At 42.8% G+C, this 15,000-nt stretch overlaps 1 protein-coding gene across 5 annotated transcripts in view; it reads left to right on the forward strand.

Moving 5' to 3' along the window:
* LOC143292788 (uncharacterized) overlaps positions 1 to 15,000 on the forward strand; it is a 159,787-nt gene that overhangs the window by 37,238 nt on the left and 107,549 nt on the right. For 4 of the 5 annotated variants that reach the window (XM_076603361.1, XM_076603363.1, XM_076603366.1 and 1 more), the window contains exons 9-17: positions 1,479 to 1,533; positions 2,047 to 2,150; positions 4,085 to 4,386; positions 4,873 to 4,908; positions 7,986 to 8,156; positions 8,759 to 8,828; positions 11,132 to 11,224; positions 12,475 to 12,738; positions 14,242 to 14,394. In XM_076603361.1, coding sequence (XP_076459476.1) covers positions 1,479 to 1,533; positions 2,047 to 2,150; positions 4,085 to 4,386; positions 4,873 to 4,908; positions 7,986 to 8,156; positions 8,759 to 8,828; positions 11,132 to 11,224; positions 12,475 to 12,738; positions 14,242 to 14,394 — 1,248 coding nt within the window. The remainder of the gene's footprint in view (positions 1 to 1,478; positions 1,534 to 2,046; positions 2,151 to 4,084; positions 4,387 to 4,872; positions 4,909 to 7,985; positions 8,157 to 8,758; positions 8,829 to 11,131; positions 11,225 to 12,474; positions 12,739 to 14,241; positions 14,395 to 15,000) is intronic. The other variant, XM_076603364.1, reaches the window with a different exon arrangement.

Genomic DNA, 15,000 nt, shown 5'->3' on the forward strand with positions numbered 1-15,000 from the left:
TGTAGAGACTGCAGTGTTCTGCTGACATTGTTGTTCGTATGGAGACTGCAGTGTTCTGGTAACACTTCTGCAGATATCTGTAGAGACTGCAGTGTTCTGGTAACACTTCTGCAGATATCTGTAGAGACTGCAGTGTTCTGGTAACACTTCTGCAGATATCTGTAGAGACTGCAGTGTTATGGTAACACTTCTGCAGACATCTGTAGAGACTGCAGTGTTATGGTAACATTTCTGCAGACATCTGTAGAGACTGCAGTGTTATGGTAACACTTCTGCAGACATCTGTAGAGGCTGCAGTGTTATGGTAACACTTCTGCAGACATCTGTAGAGACTGTAGTGTTATGGTAACACTTCTGCAGGCATATGTAGAGACTGAAGTGTTATAGTAACACTTCTGCAGACATCTGTAGAGACTGCAGTGTTATGGTAACACTTCTGCAGACATCCGTAGAGACTGCAGTGTTATGGTAACACTTCTGCAGACATATGTAGAGACTACAGTGTTTTGGTTACACCTCTGCTGACATTTGTAGAGACTGCAGTGTTATGGTAACACTTCATGCTCTTTCCACAAAGTTTTGAAGGTTTTCGGTGTTACAAAAGGAAACAAAAATCGAAATATGAACCAAGAAAGAAAGGCGAAGCACTTTTGTGGTGTTTCATTTGTCCATTTGATGTATTTCGTTCCTCTAACCCCTTGATTCATGTATTGTGCTTTAAGTCAAATGCGATTTCTATTGTTTTATTTGAATGGATATCGCATGCTATAATGTTAACTAATTTGCTTGATTTCATTATTTGAGAATAAATGCCAATGTAATAAATATATATATATATATATACATAAATTAAAAAAAGTTAAAATGTGCGTCTTCTCATCACCTCATCAGGTACCCAGTTTTCTTTCGTGGATTTTTGTTGTAACTCAGTCCTGTTTTGCAAACTGTAAAGTGTGAAAAAAAAGTTGTTCTAGTACTCTGAATGAACTCCGTAACGTTTGAATATTGGACTGTAAGAATGACTTTTAAAAAAATATTTAGGTGTGTTTTATTCAGTGTGAAGAACAAAAGTTCTAGTACTCTAAATGAACTCTGTAACGTTTGAATATTGGACTGTAAGAATGACTTCTCTTTTTTTTTTTTAATAAATATTTAGGCGTGTTTTATTCAATGTGAAGAAACAAAGAAGTTATTCCAGTACTCTAAGTGAACTCTTTAACATCTGAATATTGGACTGTAACAATGACTTTTCTTTTTAGGTGTTTTATTCAATGTGAAGAAAAAAAAGTTGTTCTAGTACTCTAAATGAACTCTGTAACATCTGAATATTGGACTGAAACAATGATGTTTTTATATTTAGGTGTGTTTTATTCAATGTGAAGAAAAAAAACAAGTTGTTCCAGTACTCTAAATGAACTCTGTAACATCTGAAGATTGGACTGTAACAATGTCTTTTTTTTCTTTTTTTTTTAATTTAGGTGTGCTTTATTCCTTCATCCTACCTGAAAGAGAAGGGAGAAGCAGAAGCTGACAGTGAGTACCAGCCAATCATCAGTGTGTGTGTGTGTGTGTGAGTGTGTGTGTGTGTGTGTGTGTGTGTGTGTGCGTGTGTGTGTGTGTGTGTGTGTGTGTGTGTGTGTGTGTGTGTGTGTGTGTGTGTGTGTGTGTGTCTGTGTCTCTGTGTCTGTGTGAATGTGTGTGCCTGTATGTCTTTGTGTGTCTTTGATTACAGTTATGTGAGCTTATACATTTATGTGTAAATGCACACCGCTTGCGTACATATTTGTTTGGTGTGTGGGTGTGTGTGTGTGGTTCGAGGGGACAGAGAGAGAGAGTGAGAGACAGACAGACAGACAGAGATTGCTCACCCTGTCACAACTACGAGCCATTCCTCAACCCAGGCAAAGGAGGGGGTGGGGGGGAGGAGCAGAGAGAGAGACAGAGACACAGAGAGAGAGAGACAGACAGACAGACAGACATAGATTGCTCACCCTGTCACCGCTCTGACCCCCCCTCCCCCCCAACCTCCCCCATTGCACACCCCAGGCAGCGGGAAGAAGAGAGAGGCCAACAAGCACTCCCGGTCCCCGACCAGCCAGCTGGACTGGGTGGACACCTCAGAGGACGAGGACCGGATCAGGATGAGACAGGTGGGGCCTGACTTCAGTGCAGCTGGTGATGCTGTACTTACTGATCTTTCAGGTGCAACTAGTGATGCTGTACTTACTGATCATTCAGGTGCAACTGGTCATGCTGTACTTACTGATCATTCAGGTACAACTGGTCATGCTGTACTTACTGATCATTCAGGTGAAACTGGTGATGCTGTACTTACTGATCATTCAGGTACAACTGGTCATGCTATACTTACTGATCATTAAGGTGCAACTGGTCATGCTGTACTTACTGATCATTAAGGTGCAACTGGTCATGCTGTACTTACTGATCATTCAGGTGAAACTGGTGATGCTGTACTTACTGATCATTAAGGTGCAACTGGTCATGCTGTACTTACTGATCATTCAGGTGAAACTGGTGATGCTGTACTTACTGATCATTCAGGTGCAACTGGTGATGCTGTACTTATTGATCATTAAGGTGCAACTGGTGATACTGTACTTATTGATCATTCAGGTGCAACTGGTGATACTGTACTTACTGATCATTCAGGTGCAACTGGTGATACTGTACTTACTGATCATTCAGGTGCAACTGGTGATACTGTACTTACTGATCATTCAGGTGCAACTAGTGATACTGTACTTACTGATCATTAAGGTGCAACTGGTGATACTGTACTTACTGATCATTCAGGTGCAACTAGTGATACTGTACTTACTGATCATTCAGGTGCAACTGGTGATGCTGTACTTACTGATCATTCAGGTGCAACTGGTGATGCTGTACTTACTGATCATTCAGGTGCAACTGGTCATGCTGTACTTACTGATCATTCAGGTGAAACTGGTGATGCTGTACTTACTGATCATTCAGGTGCAACTGGTGATGCTGTACTTATTGATCATTCAGGTGCAACTGGTGATACTGTACTTATTGATCATTCAGGTGCAACTGGTGATACTGTACTTACTGATCATTCAGGTGCAACTGGTGATGCTGTACTTATTGATCATTCAGGTGCAACTGGTGATGCTGTACTTACTGATCATTCAGGTGGGAATTACTTCAGTTCAACTAGTGATACTGTACTATCTATCCTTCAGGTGCAACTAGTGATACTGTATTTATCTATCCTTCAGGTGGGAACTGGCTTCAGTTCAACTGATGTCACTGTACTTACTGATCATTCAGGTGGGAATGACTTCAGTTCAACTGATACCGTAATGATATTTTGTACTTATATGGCACACTCTCCCCATATATTGGGCTCTAAGCGCCTCACATGAGACAATACATATAGAATTGTGCATTATACCACACAAGAGCACGTGAGGACATAGGACATGTACTTACTGATCCTTTGTTGGGGTAACTGTGAAATCAACCAACGAGCATAATCATTAAGATCCGAGTGCACTAAGCATCGCCAATATCTTATCCCTTTTTCTTTCTTTCTTTTTATCCTTCTTCAATGCTGATGTGATGTAGTGCATCGGGGTCAGCCTGCAAGCTTTGACACCCCCTTGAACATGAAAACTTTGAGGAAGATTGGTTTTTGTTTTGTTATGTTTTTGTTGTTGTTTTTTTCTGTTCAGTGGTCGCAAAAGTTTGTTGCGGAAGTTCCCTGATTTCCTGGCAAAAACGTTTCGTTTCTTCCAAGCTGTACATTTCGTCAATCTTTATAATGCTGAAGAATATCGAAGTTTACGCTGTTTTTTTTGTGTTTGTTTGTTTGGTGGGTTTGTTTTTTTTTGGGGGGTTTTTTTTTCGTTGTTGTTGTTGTTGTTTTTTCCTTTTCTTTTTCTTTTCGTTTTCGTTCTGTTGTAGAAGTAACCCGACTATGTAGCAATATTCCTTTTTTTCCCTTAGTTTCTTGAAAGCTTTACATTTCGTCTGATAGTGAATAATATTTTTAGCCTAATCTGAGTGGTTGTTGTTGTCGTTTTCTACCATACTAATTCAGAAGTACCCGGACTACGTGGTGATCGCGGACTTCACGCCCCCGGGTGGCGAGGCGTGGGCGGACTGGCTGAAGGTGACGGAGGGCCAGGTGGTGGAGGTGATGGACATGGAGCGGGCAGACCGCTGGCTGGTGCAGACCCGGCCCACCAAGTCGTCCCCGGCCAGGCAGGGCTGGGTGCCTGCCGCCCACCTGGAGCCCAAGAGCACCAGCTCCCCCTTGCAGCAGAGGTCCACCCGGGAGGTCTTCCGCGAGGAGGTGCTGCAGATCGCCAACAAGCAGCAGGAGGCCGTTCTGAAGAGAAAGTGAGATTTGGGTGTCATGTGTGTGTGTGTCAGTACTTGTGTTGTCTGTTTTTCGTTGTTGTTGTTGTGTGTGTGTGTTCTTTTGAATAGATGTTATTAATAGTTATTTCGCAAGGACAGTTCTTTGATTAAGCGCTAGGAAGAATTTTTGAGTCATCCCTTCAAGGTTGTTGTTTTTTGTTTGTTTGTTTGTTGTTGCTTTTGTTGTTGAAAGCTTTGTGATCTGCCTTTAATTTTTTTTTTTTTTATTACGCTGCAAGAGGTATATAGATTTGCTTTAAGCAAGCTTTAAAAACACAGAAGCATCATGAATGAACAAACATTTACTTTTCTTCCTTGTTTTAAAATGACTTTGGCAGGTATATCTGAATATTTGCATACACACAAAGAAAAGAAAGAAAGAAAAAAAAGAAAAGAAAAAAAATCTGTGCTGGGTGTTGGCTGCCTCGCAGTGGTTGAAAGGTCCCCGTTGTGCTCTGTCCATAGCCTCCAGGATGTGGAGAGTGAAGCAATATCACCAGAGTGAGTCGGAAAGCTCTTCAGTGCATGCATGCCCAAATACAGCAGCTTTGTGTTTGTTCCATTTTTTTTTTAAACTCTTCATTTGGTCTCATTCAGTTTCTTTTAATCTCACACACTCACGTTTTGCTTTTTTTGTGTTTCTGATACTGTTTTTGGTTTGGTGAGTTTTATATTCTTGGTTCCTTCTCGAACACGATAACAGACACAAGTATTTTGAATTTTCGTTTGAAATCTTTCGTTGTTTTGTACTCAGTTGTGTTTTTGCAGCAGTCTAAACTGGATCTACTGTCGAGCTGTTGGACAGTGTATATATGCATGCCATTTTACAGAATATACCATATAAAAATGCAGATTTTGTTGAACAGTATTGGTTTTGATGTGGCTTATACTTCAGTAGATGGTTGTGGACTGTGCCTTGCTTGGGATGAGTGGTTGCTCTTCGTACCCCAACAGATTTGATTTGATTTGATTTTCTGCACATCTCTGGGTGATATTGTTCATCAATACAAAGAAAGTAGAAAGTTTGTCACGGTTAGATCTACAGTGTACTCATAGTATTAGAGTGCATGGTCATAGCAATAAAATTTGATATTACGTGGTAGCATGTCAAACACAAATGTATACCATTCGTCATATCCTGAATATTTCGTACTTTGGTCAGAATAACTCTTCCTGTCACACACACACACACACACACACACACACACAAGAAATATATACTAATCGGCTACTATGGCACACACGTGAATTCATGCAGCTGTAATGTAGTTTTTATTTGTACACTAACCGACCACCACGGGGAAAAAAGACTGACCACAATTTCGCAACAACAACAACACCACAAACCAAAACATTCTAAAAGTATTTACACAAATTTTGTTAAGTCTAAAAGAAAGAGAAGTTAAAAAAAAGAAAAAAAGAATATCGTTTGTTAGACGTGAAAGAAAGTAATGATAAATGCCTTTCTGCCTGTTCCCTCCAGAGACAAGAAAAGACAAAAAAGATTTTCGGCCTTCATGAAATAAAGTGGAAAAGGTGTTGTTGTTTTTAAAGTTTTAAATACTGTGGCCCTTCATACCTACTCCATTTTGCTGGGTCAGTTTTATGTTTCAATCACTTTCATGCTTATGGTAAAATACGAGTCAAGGTCTTTCGCACCCATGAAGTCAGGGAGGGGGGAGGGGAGGGGGGGGGGCTATCATTGGGAGAGCGCACATGAGGAACACACGAACGACGCTGAAGAGCGAACACATAGAGTTAACAATGTTATCGTTCGTCCTTAACGTTGCAGATATTTTTACAAAACACGTACCTGTAATATAAACAGTTTCGTTGGCTCATTATTGTATTTGTTCTCTAACATGAAGATATGGGTAGTTTTCTTACAAATATAATAGCAGTGGTTGTTACGAAGTTAATGAGTTCGTTAACTTTCCCAACAGTCAGAGCAAATCGCTTAACAGGAGTTTGTTTAAGTTTGCGAAAATTTCTCAAAGTTTGGGGTTTCAGATGTGACGTTTGACTGAACTTAACAGTTTGTATTTGGACCCCCTTGCCTATTACCTCTCTTTGAGCTGCAGTGTTGTTGTTTTTTAATTGAATACAAATTTCATATGTACATTATATATATAAAAAAGAAACAAACAAAAACAAACTTATACTTTCCAAGATCTCTAAGATCATGAGAAAAACACCGGATTATGTCTAACAGTCTGCATGTTTTGGTTGCGTTTACTTTTCTTTTTTTTTTCTCAAAGGGCAGCTATAATAATTATGACGTGTCAGCATTTCATTTACTCATATCATTGTTTGACTGCTTTTTTTTTTTTTTTTTTTGTTTTTTTGCTCACCATTGTTTATGTTTCATCGTTTTATTATTTTTTCATACTGGTTCCAAGCTACACGAAAATTAGTAGCAATTTATGTTGTGACATTAAAATAAAAAGATCATTAATTCCTAGCACTGGGCATCCTCGTCAGGTCATTTGCGGTATCCTCATCATTAATGAATGCATTCAGTCAGTCGGCTTGGATTTATATATCTCTTTGGAAAAACAAATACAACAACAACAACAAAAACAGCAAAACAAACCACAGGAGTTTGACCCTGAGTTGCATGATCGTCCCATTGCCTTGGTTCCCTGTGAACAGGTATTGATAAGAAAACTCTAGGGAGAAACTGGACAGTACAAGGTCTTCAGAAAAGAAGCCCCCCCTCAGTCACTCTAGGGAGAGCTGGACAGTACAAGGTCTTCAGAAAAGAAGCCCCCCCCCCCCCCTCAGTCACTCTAGGGAGATCTGGACAGTACAAGGTCTTCAGAAAAGAAGCCACCCTCAGTCACTCTAGGGATATCTGGACGGTACAAGGTCTTCAGAAAAGAAGCCACCCTCAGTCACTCTAGGGATATCTGGACAGTACAAGGTCTTCAGAAAAGAAGCCCCCCTCAGTCACTCTAGGGATATCTGGACAATACAAGGTCTTCAGAAAAGAAGCCCCCCCCCCTCAGTCACTCTAGGGAGAGTTGGACAGTACAAAGTCTTCAGAAAAGAAGCCCCCCCCCCTCAGTCACTCTAGGGAGAGTTGGACAGTACAAGGTCTTCAGAAAAGAAGCCCCCCTCAGTCACTCTAGGGAGATCTGGACAATACAAGGTCTTCAGAAAAGAAGCCCCCCCCCCCCCCCCCCCTCAGTCACTCTAGGGAGAGTTGGACAGTACAAGGTCTTCAGAAAAGAAGCCCCCCCCCCCCCCTCAGTCACTCTAGGGAGAGTTGGACAGTACAAGGTCTTCAGAAAAGAAGCCCCCCTCAGTCACTCTAGGGAGAGTTGGACAGTACAAGGTCTTCAGAAAAGAAGCCCCCCCTCAGTCACTCTAGGGAGAGCTGGACAGTACAAGGTCTTCAGAAAAGAAGCCCCCCCTCAGTCACTCTAGGGAGAGTTGGACAGTACAAGGTCTTCAGAAAAGAAGCCCCCCCCTCAGTCACTCTAGGGAGAGTTGGACAGTACAAGGTCTTCAGAAAAGAAGCCCCCCCCTCAGTCAAGTGTTTCGGTTGTCCCATTGCCCTGGTTCCCTGTGAGCAGGTACGCCATAGCGGAGCTGATAGAGAGTGAGCGGGAGTACGTGCGGGACCTACAGAAGCTGGTGGACTCCTACTACCCTCGCCTGGGACGTCGGTCCACGCCCTCCGTGCTCAAGGACAAGCGGGACCTCATCTTCTCCAACATGAGTGACATCATGGACTTCCACAACGAGTGAGTCAGTCTGGCTGCCTGGCTGTGTCTTTGGGTGGGGGCTGGGGGGAGGTGGATTCCAAATGTCTTCTGTCGTATTGTGGTGGTTTTTTGTTTGTCAGGTAATTGGGTTTGTTTGTTTGTTTATATTTTAGACTTTTTTCTCCTCTGATTTGATTGTTTAAAACACGTTTGTTTCGTTCAAATGAACATGTACAGACACACAGACAGACAGATACACACACGCAGACACACAGACACAGACACGCAGACACACAGACACAGACACAGACACACAGACACACACACACACACACACACACACACACACACACACACACACACACACACACACACACACACACACATACACACACACATGTATATATATAATGCATGTATAAACTAAAATATCACACACACATACACAGAGATAGATAGATAGATAGATAGATAGATAGATAGATATTCATTTATCCTACTGTACATATGTGTCCGGATGATTTTAGTATATGCATGCATTATGTTGTTGAACTCTATCGTCATACTAGGTGCTTGTGTTGTATGCATGATTATTGCCCAGTGTCCCTGCCTTCAGCATTAAGTGTGCATTCCTCCAACAGTGTCTTCCTGAGAATACTGGAGACCTCTGCTGCCAACCCAGGAACCATTGGGGATGCCTTCCTTGTCAAGGTAAGCTTTGTCTCACGTAACTACACACCGGTTTTTATTCTGATTTTTTTTTCGCCGCTTTCTGTCTTTCTCCCCTCTCTCCCTCACACACATACACAAGGCGCGCGCGCGCGCGCACACACACACACACACACACACACACACACACACACACACACACACGTACACACGCATCAACTTATCACAACACATAATATACCCGCAAGCGTATTCGCTTGCACGCTCGCACGCATGCATTCACACGTAACCAGCCACTCATTCAAAAATCACACACACACACACACACACACACACACACTTTTTTCAAATGGCATCTATGTGAGCATATTCTTTTGCCTTGTGTGATAAACATTTATATTTTCCTGACTGCATTTTGTTTAGTCAAGTGGGTGGTTTCTATTTTCTCTTCACCAAAAAATGTGAGAATGCATGTCATGTATCGTCATGACTTTTCGCCGGTGTGGGAGGTGGAAACACCACAGGCATTGAGCCCTACAGAAATTACAACTCTTTCTGTTTTGAGCATATAATTTTTCACTGTAGTTTGATGAAGCCTTTTGTACACGAAAGTGTGTCTTCACAAGTGACTGAGAACGTTGATGTTCTTGACTTTTTGCATTCGTTATCAGTTGTTTCGCTTGTCAGTTTAACGACTTCTCTTTTACGAAGTCCTTTAAGTAATTTCCTGTAACTGTATTTAGAATTGTTGTTGTTGTTTTTCTTCCAAATTTCACCCACATTTTTACCCTCATTTGCCCAGTTTCTCCCAAGCCTCCATTCATCCACATCTCCCACCCCTTCTAACCGATAATACTCAGATGTATTCATAAATACTTTAACAAAATGTCTTCAATCACCGATATGTGTGACGGGACATTAAACAAAATTCCTCCTCTTTCTGTTTTCATTCCTGTCGGTCGATCCCCTGAAAGCGGAGATCTGAAAGCATTTTAATGTCAGATATGGACAATTTTTGTTACTGTTGGCTGCTTTTTCATTTAAAAAGATCACCTACTGTTATCATTGTTAAGTTGCTGTCTTTATATTGTTGTCGTGTTGCGTATGTATATGTTGTCTTATGTCTAATTATATCGAAATTTAAACGCTTAATGAAAAAGTGTATTTTTTTGTGTGCCCAAGTATTCATCATACGCTTTGTGTTTTCAGGAAATAAACAGTTCAACATGAACGTGTCATACTGAATGCGCATGTATATGTTGTTTTATATCTGATATGATTGAAATAAAAACGATTTTTTTCAACAACAACAAAAGCATTTTTGTGCCCAAGTATTCATCATACGTTTGTTGTTTACAAGAAAAGAAGTTCAACATGTAAGTGTCACACTAGATGCGCATGTATATGTTGTCTTATGTCTAATTTCATTTAACACAAAACGATTTTTTTCAACAACAACAACAAATATTTTTATGCCCAAGTATTCATCACACGCTTGTTGTTTTCAAGAAAGGAAGTTCAACATGTGAGTGTCATACTGGATGCGTATGTAGGCTATATGTTGTCTTATATCTAATTTGATGGAAACTGAAACGATTTTTTTCAACAACAGCAACAACGAAAGTATTTTTGTGCCCAAGTATTCATCATACGCTTGTTGTTTTCAAGAAAGGAAGTTCAACATGTAAGTGTCATACTAGATGTGTATGTAGATGTCTTATGTCTAGGAAGCGAGAGAGTCTGAGCGCGCTGGTTCGAATCACGGCTCAGCCGCTGATGTTTTCTCCCCCTCCACTAGACCTTGAGTGGTGGTCTGGTCGCTAGTCATTCGGATGAGACGATAAACCGAGGTCCCGTGTGCAGCATGCACACAGCGCACGTAAAAGAACCCACGGCAACAAAAGGGTTGTTCCTGGCAAAATTATGTAGAAAAACCCACTTCGATAGGAAAAACAAATAAAACTGCACGCAGGAAAAAAGAAGGTGGCGCTGTAGTGTCGCGACGCGCTCTCCCTGGGGAGAGCAGCCCGAATTTCACACAGAGAAATCAGTTGTGATAAAAAGAAATACGAATACAAATACAAATTTCATTGAAATTAAAACGATTTTTTTTTCAACAACAACAACAACAACAACAAAAAGTATCTTTGTGCCCAAGTATTCATTATACGCTTGTTGCTTTCAGGAACGAAAGTTCAACATGTACGTGTCATACTGGATGTGTATGTATATGTTGTCATATGTCTAACTTAATTGAAATTAAAACGATTTTTTTTCAACAACAACAACAACAAAAGTATTTTTGTGCCTAATTTGGTGCCCAATTATACGCTTGTTGTTTTCAGGAACGAAAGTTCAACATGTACGTGTCATACTGGATCGATCACTTGGCAACAAAGACCTTCGTGGAGACAGAGGAAGCTCAGGAATTCCTACGAGTAAGTCTGTCATGTTAAGTGTACAAACACTTCATCAACTTTCAAAAAGCGTCTCAGTGAAAAGTGTCCTGAAAATATTTTACTTTTACTTTTTGATAGTATGTGTGTGAGCTGTGACCTTTGCAGGGAAGTGCGGAGTGCGTAAGGCTGTTCACTTCTGTCCTTAGCCAGTTAAATTTGAGTGTGCCCTATGCACTTTATTCTTCTAACTAGTGTGTGTGTGTGTGTGTGTGTGTGTGTGTGTGTGTGTGTGTGTGTGTGTGTGTGTGTGTGTGTGTGTGTGTGTGTGTGTGTGTCTGTGTGTGTGCGTGCGTGTGTGTGTGCGTGCGTGTGCGTGTGTGTGGGGGGGAGTGTGTGTGTGTGTGGGTGGGGGGGAGTGCGTGCCTGCCTGCGTGTGTGTGTGTGTTTGCGTGCGTGCGTGTGTGCTGGTATATGAGTGCATGTGTGTGTACATGTGTACGTGAGTGAAAGTGTATGCTTGCTCGTGTATGTACGGATGTGATTGCGTATATGTGTGAATATGCGTTTGTGCAATTGTGCGTGTGCGCACACTTGTGTCTGTAAGCACAAGCGTTTGTATGTAAGTGTGTGTGTGTGTGTGTGTGTGTGTGCGTGCGTGCGCGCGTGTGTGTGTGTGCGAGACACAGAGAGAGAGACAGAGAGAGAGCGTGCTAGTTTGTGTCATCTTCTTCTCCTCCTCCTTGTTCACTTTCACACACACACACACACACACACACACACACACACACACACACACACACGCACACACACACACACACACACACACACACACACACACACACGCTCGCACGTACACACAGCCATACACGCACACACACACACACACACACTCTCTCTCTCTCTCTCTGTTTGTCTGTCCCTGTCTCTCTCTCACACTCACTCTCTGTCTCTGTCTGTCTCTCTATCTGTCTCTGTGTGTGTCTCTCTCTGTCTCTTTCTCTGTCTGTCTGTCTGTCCCTTTCTCTCTCTGTCTCTCTCTCTCTCTCTCTGTCACTCTCTCTCTGTCTGTCTTTGTCTGTCTCTGTCTCTGTGTCTCTGTTTGTCTCTTTCTCTCCCTGTCTGTCTCTTTCTCTCTCTGTCTCTCTTTCTATCTCTGTGTGTGTGTGTGTGTGTGTGTGTGTGTGTGTGTGTGTGAAATTGTGTCACATCACATCACGGACATCCCATCCCATCCAAACCCAACCCCACCACTGTATCCTTTCCACAACCAACACCACAACCAACACCAGGACTACAGCCGCTCCATCGGAGACTCGGAGCTGACGTTCTCCCGCCTCCTGGAGAGCCCCATCTGCCGCCTGGAGTCCTACCAGACGCTGCTGAAGGACGTCCTGCGCTACACGGCCCGGGCCGGGGAGGACTGCAGCTCCCTGGAGAGGGCCATCGCCATGCTGGCCGGCCTGGAGAACCAGGTGCGGAACGCCCTCACCCTCAACAACCTGGAGGGGACTCCGTCCGGGGACGTGACCAGCCTGGGTCAGCTGATCAGACACGTGAGTTTTGTATGTGGTGATGGGGGTGGTGTGGGAGGGGTGGGTGTGGTGTGGATGTGGTTGTGGATGGTGTGTGGGGGTGGTGGGAGTGGTGTGTGGGTGTGTGGTGTTGGTGGGATTGGGTTGGGGGTAAGGAGAGAGGGGGATGTGGCGGAGGGAGAAGGGGGGAGGGAGGAGGGGGGAGGGACGCCTTCCGGGAACTGGTGACGACCAGTCTGGGTCAGCTGATCAGGCATGTGAGCTGTGGGTGTGGGTGTGGGTGGTATGGGTGTGGGTGGTGTGGGGGTTGGTGGGGTGGGGGTAAAGGGAAGGGGAGAGAAGGTTGGGAAGGGAGGGGGAAGAGTAAGGTGTGTGTGTGTACGCGCGCGCGCGCGTGCGTAAGTGTATGTGTGTTTGTGCAGCGAGAGAGATGAGGTTTTCAAGCGAACGATCTGTCCCTTGAATTGGAAAAAAATCATAATAAATAATAACACCCCTAAACAGGGACGCAGATGAGGCACGCTTCTTAGAACAACTGAAGGAACCAAAGCTGTCAGAAACCACAAATACAATTTGTAGAGGCATGATAATTTGTTTGGTTGGTCATTAACTGAATTTAACGTCTGTACACTAAAGTGATTTTAGACAGGGCATATTTTGTTTCTTACATACAGAAATCGGCAGATTTCCTATGATCTATCAAACACAGGATTGCCTCATACAGGATAATATATTTTCAAATCACCGCAGCGAGAAAAGTTGACCTCAAACCTCGTGGTTTCAGACATATTGCGACAGACAACTCAGGAGCAACGCGCAGCAGGAAAGAATAGTGGATTTTTCTCCCTTGCGTCAGAAAAGTGCACTGATGGCTTTCACAGCGAGCAAGTTTGTTCTAGATTGCTTGTACAAATATTTTCATCTCCGTGGGTTTTTAAAACGGTGTTTGGTCACAAGGAAAACTTTGTTTGTTGAATATGCAGAGGATATCTACACACACACACACACACACACACACACACACACACTCTCTCTCTCTCTCTCTCTCTCTCTCTCTCCCCCTTTCTCTCTGTGTTATAGAAACCCACAATCCACGAAAAAATAACAGAATAGAATAGAATATCTTTATTACCAAGTGTACCGGGATAATAAGGAATATTGGGGGGGAGGGGGGCAGTACATAAAAAGGTACTAACATAAATCGAAATTCAAATACAAACACAGATACAGTAGAATTTTTGACACATACATGTGTGATATGGGTGTGCATATAAATATAAGAACTTGTGCACCACCCCACCCCCCCTCCACACACACACACACACACACACACACACACACACACACGTTTGAACATAAGCCGCACATTACACGTTACATACGGACGGGGCTGACCAGTGACTAGATCTTCAGCAGGCCAACTGTTGTTGATTGCACCATTATTCTCTTTAATTGATTTTAATCATGCACTGATCCTAACCATACCCTGAATTACATGTCGCCATCACTGTCCGCTCCTTGCAGGATGACATGATCCTGTGGGACAGTGACGTCAGCAACGCACGCGCCAAAGACCGCCACCTGTTCCTGTTTAAGGACAAGGTGGTCATCACCAAGAAGAAGAAAGGGGAATCCCCGACTGATCAGCCGTCCTTCACCTTCAAGGCCAGCGTAGATGTGAGACTATAATCATATATATATATATATATATATATATATATATATATATATATATATATATATATAATGTACATGTTGTTGTTGTTGTTGTTGTTGTTGTTGTGTGTGTGTGTGTGTGTGTATAATATGTTGTGTGTCAGTGTGTGTGTGTGTTTGTGTGTGCGTCAGTGTGTGTGTGTGTGTGTGTGTGTGCGTCAGTGTGTGTGTGTGTGCGTGTGTGTGCGCCGGTGTGTGTACTACCGATGCACATTTCTGTTCGTGTCATTGTGACAGTTGCGTTTGGATGCATGGTGTGTTTGTGAGTGTCACTGTGCACGTTGTGTTTGTGTCAGTTCACATCATGTTGCGTTTATGTCAGTTTAACTCTCTCCATACGAACGACGAAAGAGACGACGTTAACAGCGTTTCACCCCAATTACCATCATCAAAATATTGCAAGTGGAAGGCTCTTATACTGAAGACGTGAATGTTTACAAAGAGTACCACAATTCTGACGACGGAAGCTAAAGGTTGGGTCATTGAGACACCCACTGGACATCCGAGGGGTCTGTGTAGAGGAGAAGAGAGGACTGGCCGTACTGAGTGAGTTAATGTCTGTCCCTG

The sequence above is a fragment of the Babylonia areolata genome, chromosome 18 (assembly GCF_041734735.1).
Source record: "Babylonia areolata isolate BAREFJ2019XMU chromosome 18, ASM4173473v1, whole genome shotgun sequence".
NCBI classification, from domain to species: domain Eukaryota; kingdom Metazoa; phylum Mollusca; class Gastropoda; order Neogastropoda; family Buccinidae; genus Babylonia; species Babylonia areolata.